Source organism: Nicotiana attenuata, unplaced genomic scaffold (genome assembly GCF_001879085.1).
Source record: "Nicotiana attenuata strain UT unplaced genomic scaffold, NIATTr2, whole genome shotgun sequence".
Lineage (NCBI taxonomy): Eukaryota > Viridiplantae > Streptophyta > Magnoliopsida > Solanales > Solanaceae > Nicotiana > Nicotiana attenuata.
Genome location: NW_017671678.1, coordinates 63,801 through 75,029, shown reverse-complemented (window position 1 = coordinate 75,029; position 11,229 = coordinate 63,801). Strand labels below are relative to the sequence as shown.

Below are 11,229 nucleotides of genomic sequence, written 5' to 3'. Positions count from 1 at the left end.
TAAAAGGGTCCTTCATCACACCCACAACTCGGGGCCATACATCAAATCACGATGGAAATCAAACACTAGATAGTTCTTGCTGCCCCAAGGCAGACCCTTCTCGTCTCATTCAATTTATATGAACACATCTCGCAGTCACATCACACTCATCACGTAGCTATCCGGTCAGCACTTCCCTTAATAGGGACACAATCGAACATATAGATCCAAAAACACGCGCTCGCGCAATCAACAGCTCAGGGCTCAAGCTATAGGCAAAATCCGGCCTCAAGTCTTCCAGACTGGCCCAACATCAACACACAGAGATCACATCTCGCCCCTCGATCAGGGAAACACAAGCCATCGATGCACATCTGGTACTGAGCGCTAGAAGGAATTCAAAGAGTTACATTTCAAGCTGAATCAAGGACGCACGATAAGAATTCAAGAATGTGAAGTTTTTCCTAAAGGTTCTGGAGCCTCCCGAGGATAAGCACAGACGTCTCTGTACCGATCCGCGAGACTCTACTAAACCTGCTCATGACTCGCGAGACCTATGTAACCTAGGCTCTGATACCAATTTGTCACGACCCTAGACCCAGACCCGGTCGTGATGGCGCCTCTCGTGAAGACAAGGCCAGCCGACACCAACCCCAAGTTTAATTAACAGATATAATGATTCATAATCAAGTCATTAATAATGATAAATCCCAAAATAAAGCGAAATATATAAACTGCGGAAAACAAAACCCAGCCCGACATCAGGGTGTCACAAGTCACGAGCATCTACTAAGGTCTGAACACAACTAAGAATCTAAAATGTATTAAATATAGTCTAAGGAAGACAAGAGGGAGAAAAGCAGTGCTGCGAATATCGGGCAGCTACCTTGCTAACTCCAATGACTCTGCCACTGAGCAATCAACACCCGCTACCGGGTTCAAAATAATACCTGAATCTGCACACAAAGTGCATGGAGTAATGTGAGTACGCCAACTCAGTAAGTAATAAAAGTAAATGAAAGCTGAGCAGTAAGAAAATACGCAAGCCACATAAACGCTAAAGCAAAGACAGTACATTTCCAATACAGTACAAAAATCATTTATTTCGTAAATCAAACTCAGTTTCAGTAAAAACCCTTTCCTTTTTAAAACATCTTCCAATGGTTTCAAAAGAGTGATAAAAACAGTGAGTAAAAATGATAGAAACGTAAACAGCCCCTCGGGTAAAACATGTACCATAAATCGCCCCTCGGGCATAATATCAACAGAACCAGCCCTTCGGGCTACCTCACAATCACTCGTAATCTGCCCCTCGGACATAACATGAATCAAGAACCGCCCCTCGGGCAACATAGATCAAGAACAACCCCTCGAGCTTCAATATGAAACAACAATAGCCCCTCGGGCTACAACACATCACACACACAGGGTACCCGCGCTCACTGGGGGTGTACAGACTCCGGGAGGGGCCCCTTACGGTCCAAGCACAATATCAAGCCATCTCGTGGCATAATCAATTCGGCCCTCGGCCTCGCATATCAAACAGAATCATCACACTGGGTACCCGCGCTCACTGGGGGTGTACAGACTCCTGGAGGGGCCCCTTACGGCCCAAGCGCAATAATAAGCTATCTCGTGTCATAATCAACAGGCTCTCGGCCTCATATCAATCACAGACCACCTCATGGCATAATAAATCATGCCCTCTGCCTCTCATATATCACAGTTGGTACCACATTCTGCGGCGCGCAGCCCAATCCCAAAGTATCCTCACAACACAGGCCCTTGGCCTTACTCAATCAGAATCTCACAAGCCACACGAGCAATAATAAAACATGATGCTCAGCTCAAAATATCTTCTAAAATATCATTAAGGTGTTTAAAACAGAGTAAACATGGCTGAGTTTTGAAAATAGTAAAATATAGCATGACTGAGTACCAGTATAAAGTCAAAATAGTGAGGAAATGACAGTAAATATCCCGTAAGGGTCCAAACACGGCATTTAGCCCCAAACACAATAATAGTTTCCAAGATATAACAATATCAAATAGTTTTCAAGTAAAATACACGACTTAATAGTCGTACGGGATGGACCAAGTCGCAAATCCCAACGGTGCACGACCCACACTCGTCATCTAGCGTGTGCGTCACCTCAAGGTAGCACAACGATGTGAAATCCGGGGTTTCATACCCTCAGAACAGTATTTAAAATTATTACGAACCTCAATCCAGTCCAAACTCTAGCTCGCGATGCCTTTGTCCCTCGAATCAGCCTCCAGATGCTCCAAATCTAGGCACAATCAGAACGTAACCATCAAAATATGCTAAAGGAACAAAGCCCACTCGAAAACAATCGAAAAACAACAAAATTCCCGAAATTACCAAAACCCGACCCCCGGGCCCACGTCTCGGAATTCGATAAAATTCACATCAATAGATTCCTTATCTCCCCACGAGTTCATACATATCAAAAGTTCTGAAATCCAACCACAATTGCTCCTTCAAATCCTCAATTAAAGGCCTAAGTTTCCAAGCCCTAGTTTCCTAAATTTTTACCCTTAATTTCCACTAATATAATGATTAACCAATGGAAAATGATCATAAACTCAAGTAATGAAGCTTGGGGAACTTACCCAACTGATTCACCTCGATTTTCCCTTGAATTCACTGCTCGAGCTCGTTTGCCGTCTTAAAAAATGGAGTACTTAGCCAAAAATCCGCGAAGGAAACATTATATACTTCTGGCCCAGGGATTCCGCATCTGCGGCCCTGATAGAGCTTCTGCGGTACCGCTTTTGCGGTCCATGAACCGCTTCTGCGGTCATCACTTAAGCCGCATCCCGCACCTGCGACCCTCTCTCTGCATCTGCGGTCGCGCTGGTGCAATTCACATATCGCATCTGCGGTTTCACTCCACCAAGACTTTGGCCGCATCTGCGGCTCCAACCACGCATCTGCGATACTGCACCTGCGGTCCCCTAGACGCATGTGTGGTTATGACAGCAATGGGAGATCTTCAGCTGCCAAAACCAACTTCCAAACTTTCGCCAACCATCCGAAATCACCCCGAGGCCCCCGGGACCTCAACCAAAAGCACCAACAAGTCTTATACTACCATTCAAACTTATACCAATCTTCAAACCACCTCAAACAACATCAAATCAACCAAAACACATCGGATTCAAACCTAAGGTTCAAAAAATCTTCAGAATTCCGCTTTTGATCAAAAGTATACCAAACCACGTCCGAATGACCTGAAATTTTGAACACACATCCCAAGTGAAACAACGGAGCTACTGCAACTTCCGGAATTCCATTCCGACCCCTATATCAAGATCTCACCTATCAACCGGAAAACGCCAAAAATCCAATTTCGCCAATTCAAGCCTAAATCTACTCCGGACCTCCAAAACACATTCCGATCACGCTCCTAAGTCCCAAATCACCTAACGGAGCCAACCAAATCATAAAAATTCTGATCCGAGATCATATACCAACAAGTCAAATCTTGGTCAAACCTTTCAAATCTTAAGCTTCAAACTGAGAACTGTTTCTTCAAAATTCATTCCGGTTACCCTAAAAACCAAAACCGATGAATTACATAAGTCATAATACATAACACGGGGCTAGTCATGCCCGAGAACTGGTCAGTGAAGTGCAAAAGCTCAAAATGACCGGTCGGGTCGTTACAAGAGTAGCATGGAATGTCACACAGATTGATCCTCGATTGGCTCACGCTATGTGGTATAAGTGGGGAGGATCCATCACTTTAAGCATCATCATCTTCCTTCACAATAGAGTACTTGGATCCGAAAAGGTAAAATAGAGCAAGAGTTTTCTTGATCTTTTCAGCAACATCGCTTCCTCCTTCGGGTGCATTTGTGGAAGATCTTGCTCCTTTTGAGGATGAAGATCCGAAACAGGGGTTGGCACGGATGGCACTTGGGGTTCTTGTTGTCCTAACGAGCTTGCTTTGCTCCTCATAACTGGTCCAAAGCTTCCAAAGGTAACATCGAGGATTCTTTTCACATCAGCATAGAACCTGGAATTTGCAGCCTTAGTGGAAGTTGAACTGGAGTTGATTTTCTTTGAAGCCATTTTAATGTTCTTGAACTTTGGTAATTGAAAAGTTGAGATGAGAGGTAGAGATTGTCCCACTGGGCTGCGAGAATTTGTAGATAATAAATTGTGTCAGGAAAATAAAATCAAGACCGAAAGATATCCCAACAATCATAGTATTTGATTTCAAATAATATGAGTGTACAATCTCTAGGAATCCTCTGATTCTTCTTTCCAATAGTAAATAAATTCAAGGGCCCTTGAGATTGTCTTTTCTAGGTTATGAAGATCCCTATTTATAATTGTGGGAGGGAAGAGTTGTGATAAGAATAAACTCTTTCCGACCAATCAAATTGAAGTGTGACAAGGCCGCATTTGATTAGCTAGAACATGTCACTTGCACATGTGGCACGATTTCATTGGCCCTTTAATTTGATTTGGCATGCCTTGTCATCTTGACAGATAGCACGATCCTATTGTCTCTTCCGTTTGACTTGGCGTGCCACATCATTTGACACGTGGGCATCAATTTGGGCCTCTAGGAAGATGAAATCTTGGGCTTAATGAAGTGGGCTCATCACTTTAGCCCAATTAAATGGGCTAGCCCAATGGATTAAGACTTATTTGTTTAATTCATATATATAGGACTTATATAATTAATTCAATTTATCAGCCCATAATATTTATTTGGACCAATGTATCTTGAACTTAAAATATAGTCCAAATTATTTTGTGGATTTAATTTTAATATAATTTATATGCCTACAACATGCCATTGGATAGATGATAATTTTTGTATGCAAAAACATATTATTGCTTTTAAATATGATGAAGATCAAAGTCCTACTGGTGCATTTATAAGTAATACTATCCATGAAGTTGTTATATTTTACAATCTTTTAGAAAAAGTTTTGTATATATCATTTGATAATGCTTCTAACAACAATGTTGCTAATACACTAATAAAATTGCATCTACACCCACCACTTCCTGAAATATTTCATGTGAGGTGTGCATGTCATATTTATAATATAATTGTTAAGAGTGGCCTTGAATTATTTAGAAATGAGATCACTTTAGTTAGAAGAGCTGTTGGTGTAATTCAAAAAAATAATAGAAGTCCCAGATTAAATGCATTTAAGGATAAATGTGTACAATATGGACTAAAATCAAGACTCATGCCTGAAGAAATAGTTACCAGGTGGAATTATACTTATTTATTCTTAAGATGCTATTATAAATATAAAATGCCTATAACTAAAGTTGTTAATTCTCATTGTATCGATCCTAATCGTTTGTTAACATCTAGAACTTGGGATGTCATTGAAGATGTTGTAAACAAATTTATGTAGCTACACTTGAGTTTTCTAGAGCTTATTATCCTACTATTGCAAATGGTTTAGTTTATATTGCTGAAATTTCTCTTTTACTCCATAATTTGAAGAAGAGAGAAGGATATAGTTCTATTGTTGAATCTATGCTAGATAAATTTAAGAAAAATCTCTATCTAATTTCCCCCATTTACCTAATTGGTGCTATATTAAACTCTTCTATCAAAATGGCCACTTGTCGCCAATTAATCACTGCTTTATATGTTTATATGGATATTGGACCAATTGAAACCCCTGATGTTGAAACTTGTATTTCTGATCTACACAAACATTTACAAACTTTGTATAATTATTATGCTAACATTGTTGATGCTTCTGCTGTTGTAGATGCAAATATTCCTTCAAGTTTAGTTTCAACATCTGCATCCGGTGCTTTGGAGGATAATGATGGTGTTGAAGATTATTTGATTTGGTCTACACTAGGAGAGCATCAACAAACTAGTAGCAGGAATATTGATGAACTCCAATTCTACTTGCAAAAGTCACAAGAGACCCACATAAAGGATTTTCTACCGCTGGGTTGGTGGAGGAGCAACTCAATCAATTTTCTGTTCTTTCGGCCATGGCTCAAGACGTGCTAAATAGGGCTGGGCATATATCGGGTAAAACCGATAACCCGAACCGTTAATTATTTATTGGGTTAACGGTTTAGAATTTTTTCACTATTGGATTATCGGTTCGGGCCTCGGTTTGACAATCTGTTATTGGGTTAACCGATAACTCAATAAGGATTAACGAAATTACTACTTTACCCTTAAGTATATACATATGCAGATATGCTAGGGCTTCATTCTTTCCTATTCTTTCTTAGCCTCAGCCGCATTCTTCAGAGTTCAGACTCTTCACTCTTCAATTGGACAACTGTTTGTAGTGTTGAATTATTAGTTGCAGATTTTATGGCTTAGCAGCAACATTATGTTGATGTTTGTAGAGTTGGAAACTGGAAAGTTGTAGCAGCAACCTTATGTTGAATATTAGTTGCAGATTCTTTGTTCAATGTAGTATTTGATTATGTTTGTTGCAGATTCTTTGTTCAATGTATTGTTGTTTACATTGAATAATAGTTGCCGATATAAAATTGTTTTAGCACAATTAGTAAGACATGTGATACAACAACTGTATTGCAGGGGTCAGATTAAGTCAAAGCTAGCAGGAAGATTAGCACAATTAGTTGTGTCCACTGTCCAGAACCGATATAAAGTTGTTTTATAAAACTGTTCTAGTTGTGGCCTGAAACGAGTTTTAAAACTATTTTACTCTTCTCTTTTTTGCTTAACTCTAGATTGAGTTATCTTATCGGGTAAACCGATAACTGAACCGATAATGATCGATTACCGATTAACCGATAACCTATAACTAATATCTTATCGGTTTGGTTATCGGTTTATCATATATGCTAAACCGATAATATTCATAACCGAACCGAACTGACCGATGCCCACCCCTAGTGCTAAATGTGCCAATTTCAACAGTCGCATCAGAGAGCGTACTTTGCCAAGCAAGGCAGCAGCTAGGAGATACTCGTCATTCATTGGGTAGCAACGCTTTGAAAATTTTAGTGTGCTTCAGAGATTCGATAAGATTAGAACTGTGAAATCAAGGCGTGAAGAGGTAGAGAACGGAGGACCAAGAGATTGGAGATATAATGGTTTATGGTTCCGATTCAAGCAATGCTGGAAACCAAGAACCTCATGTTGACATGGATGAACTTACAAAATAGTGTAAAGCATGCGATGTACTCTTTCTTATTTTATAATTGTTGTAAACTTTTAATTTGCAAGTTCAAAAATAAAAAAAAATCAAAATAGAACTTGCAAATTAATTTGAAGTATTATTCATTATTCAATGAAATATAAAATGAAAGCCTTTGGAGTTTGATCCTTACATATTGGTCTTATTAAATAATTTTTTGTAGCCACTTATTTTCAATTTTAAAACTTTAAAATTCAAATTTCAATTTTAAAACTTTAAACTTTAAAGTTTTAAAGTTTAATTCTAAGCCTTAAAATACTTATTTCCTTAATTAAAAGTTTGCAAACACTTGAGTATCAATAATATTGAATAAGAAAAATACAATATACTTAAAAAAAATGTAACCCGGCCCGGTCCGGACTCGCTAAGACCGAACCCGGACGGGCCCTTATTAACCCGGAATTTTCCAACCCGTTACCAGCCTGGTTAGTCAGCCCACTATCCAGCCCGAACCACTAACCGGACGGGCTGTTTTTTTTCCGTGTCCAGCCCGGACCAGCCCGTCCGGTTAACACTCGTAGGACTCTATTGTATGTAGTCTTACTATGCATTTTTACAAAAGCTTGTTTTTACTACTCGAGCCCGTAACCTCTTGATCACATGGCAGCAACTTTACCATTTATGCCAAGATTTACTTCATATAGCTGTTAAAAATGAGAAGAACTTGTGATCAGGGGAGATATAATTGTCTTGTAACTTTGGGAGGAAGGAGTTTCAGTCTTTCCAAAACACGCAAATCAATAAGTCAAAGTTGAGAAAGGTGGAGAATCTATTCCATTACATGTTTTCGTTGGTAATCTTTTGAATTTCAACTTTAAACCACGAGCTTTCATCCAAAGAAAGATACCCTCTTACGAGTTTATGACTTCTCTCTTCATCCTATTTTAATGTCTTACTTTCTTTATTTCCTCCCCTCAGTATAATTAAGGAATATTTTTTTTTTTCTTTACTAACACTTGCCAAGATATCAACAAAGATCCAACTTATCTCTAACACATGATTTGAACTCTCAATCTATATCAGTGCAAGACTAAAACCTCATGTGTAAGATATAAAGGAAAAATCTACAATTTTAGCTCCCATATCATGTTGAATGGTAAGAATGACGTCAAACTTAAACTTTATTGATTTTTTTGTTTATTGTTCGAAGTGCATCAATTCTCAAAAGCCATGTTTCTGACCTATGCAATTTATTTGTCTAATTTAGTTCTTAATGAAGGTACTAGAAACTAAAGGCACTTTAACAAATGATTCTTTTTCCTAAGTGAGTCGTAGTAGCTAATGGAGTACTAAGTTCTTTTTGTGAGAACGACAACTACTTGTAAAATACGCTTCATTTTCAACTTTCAACCAAATCAACAAATTCTTTTTCACCCCTTCGTATCGACGGTTAACAGTAAATTATTTAATGGAATAATAAGTACCCTTACATCTTCAACCAGAAGTCTCGAATTTAAATTTTGGGTATAGAATCACCTTTATTGAGGAGTGTTTTACTCTTGACGTGAGACTTCCTAACGTGAATACAAATCTGATCGGATCCTACTGGAATACAAATCTAATCGGGTCCCACCGCAGATACAAACAAAAAAAATAGGAAATTAAGACCATAAAAATGACAAGGATGGGAAAAGAGTGGAATGGTTAAAGGAGAAAGGGAAAGCATGGTCTTCAAATCATGTCACTCCTCCCAAAATCTTTTTCTCATCACTCTCCTTTTCCATACTTAGTCCTTAAGATTTCTCTTCTTCATCTTCTCATCTTCTTTTTCACAGTTTACAACATAAAACAAGATCCAAAACCCAAGCCAATTTTCAATGGAAGACACAATTACAACTCCTAATTACATCTCAAAACAACAGAAATTAACCTTTAATGTTCCAGTAAACCATGCAGATTCTAGCAGTAAGTTTTATTATCATTTTTCCTTTAAAGCTATGCTAGTTCTGATATTTCTAGTTATACTTCCACTTTTTCCTTTGGAAGCTCCTGAAATTATCAGCAAATCTCTACATACTGGAAGTTGGGAAATTCTTCAGCTTATATTAGTTGGTATAGCTGTTTCTTATGGCTTATTTAGCAAAAAAAGTGATGATGAGTCAGACAATGAATATCATAGTAATTCAAAGTTTGATAATGTTAAATCTAGATTACTTGAGGTTTCATCATTTTTTGATGATGAGGCTAAAAACCATTGTTTGTCTGATGAAAACAGAGTAGAAACTTTGAGTAATTATAAGTACCATAGTGGTAAGCCAGTAGTAGTTCAAGAAAAACACAGAGCTATAATTAGTTCAAGAATTGATGAAAAGCCTTTGCTTTTACCAATTCGGAGTTTGAAATCTCCTGTTGCTGAGCCAATCTCAACCACTTCACCAAAATCTCTTTCACCTTCACAATCCATTTCATCTCCAAGAAAGTTTCCATTTTCATCGGAATCTGAAGACAATATTGCTGACAATATTGTGAGGAAAAAGAGTTTTCTTAAGTCCTCTCCGCCGCCGCCACCTCCACTGCCACCACCAACACCAACACCTGTTCTTAAAAAATCAACTCTGTTGAAATCAAGCTCTATTATAATAGATGAAAAGGCTGTTTCTGATAAGGAAGTGAGGAGAAGTAGTAGGAGTGTGCCATTTGAGGGGAAGTCAGTTCGAACAATTAGGCCATTCATCGGAGCTGCTAGAGCAAGAGTGCGATATGCTCAAGATTTCATAAATGGAAAGGCAGAGGGAATAAAGAATAAGGAAGTTGAACAAACTTTTGTCGATAAACAGATGAATGAAACGTCCCATTTTGTACCAAAGCCAGCATTGATGGAATTTGTAGGAGAAGAGAAGAAAGTGTTGTCTGTTGAAAAGGTAGTTGTAGAAACTGATGAGGATTCAGATGATTACTTTGAAGAGAGCACAGGAAATGTAGAGGTAGCAAACAAGAATGTTAGTGATAAGGCAACTGAGAGTACTGTTACTGATGTAGACAAGAAGGCAGATCAATTCATAGCTAAATTTAGGGAACAAATCAGGCTTCAGAGAATTGAGTCCATTCGAACATCTGCTACAAACCTTGTAAAATGATCTTTGTTCAAACTTCAAAGTGAGGTGATATAAGAGCTATTTATCAGTCTTATGGTTAGAGAGTAATTTACTTGCAATTAGAACAGTTTTATAGTTAGCTAGTAGTAATTTACTTGGTATTAGAGAAGTTAACTTGTGTTTTTTTTGCCTTTTTAGTTTGTATTTCCAAACTTGTCTCAGTAGTATCATAGTGGCTACAATGCTAATATGTAACAACACCATTATTTAGTGATTCAGTCAATTAAGCAACTGTCTTTGTGATGATTTATGTTAATGCTTCATATAGATCTTTTGTAATTCCAGAAATGCCAAAGCATTAACCTAGAGACCTAATGTGAACTCATGAATTTGCATTTTGTTGTGATAGAAGGTTCATTGTGGGGGTCAGTTTGTAAATAGAGAAAGCCGGAGGTTAGAAAAACTAGTTAGTTAGAGGCGGTTAACATTATTCTATATAAGAACAGTGTACGCGTGTATTAACACAACAAAAAATGAAAATCTTCTCTCTTCCTTCTCTCTAGAATCTTCCTCCATTGTAGATTCATTGCATGTTTCAATTACTAGAGATAGACATAGAATCTGTGCAAATTGACACATTTCCTAGCTCATCAAAATATTTTCTGAAAAGCAGTACTCCATTTGGTTGGGCGATAAAATCCAACAATTGATGACACACTAGTCCAACAAATTTCATGTCCTCATCTTAAGTATTCACCAAGCATTATTAAGACAGTCTAATTTCAAGAACGAAAGCCCAACAAATTTGAGATTAGGTTTGTTATCCATAAGTCGACATCTCAGCCCAAACATCATCTTATTAGACTGCTCACTAGAATCTTCCTCCATTGTAGATTCATTCTATTGCATGTTTCAATTACTAAAGATAGACATAGAATCTGTGTAAATTGACATGGTATCAGAGCAGCGAAGCTGAGGACGTTAGCTCCGACGAGGCAGCTAAAATTTGGGG

General features: G+C 38.1%; 1 protein-coding gene across 1 annotated transcript; it reads left to right on the top strand.

Moving 5' to 3' along the window:
- Window positions 1-5,597: 5,597 nt before the first annotated feature.
- Window positions 5,598-10,259, top strand: LOC109209648. Its single transcript, XM_019372961.1, has 2 exons — window positions 5,598-5,949; window positions 9,142-10,259. The coding sequence occupies exons 1-2, from the start codon at window positions 5,598-5,600 to the stop codon at window positions 10,257-10,259; spliced, it is 1,470 nt and encodes a 489-aa protein (XP_019228506.1).
- Window positions 10,260-11,229: the final 970 nt, after the last annotated feature.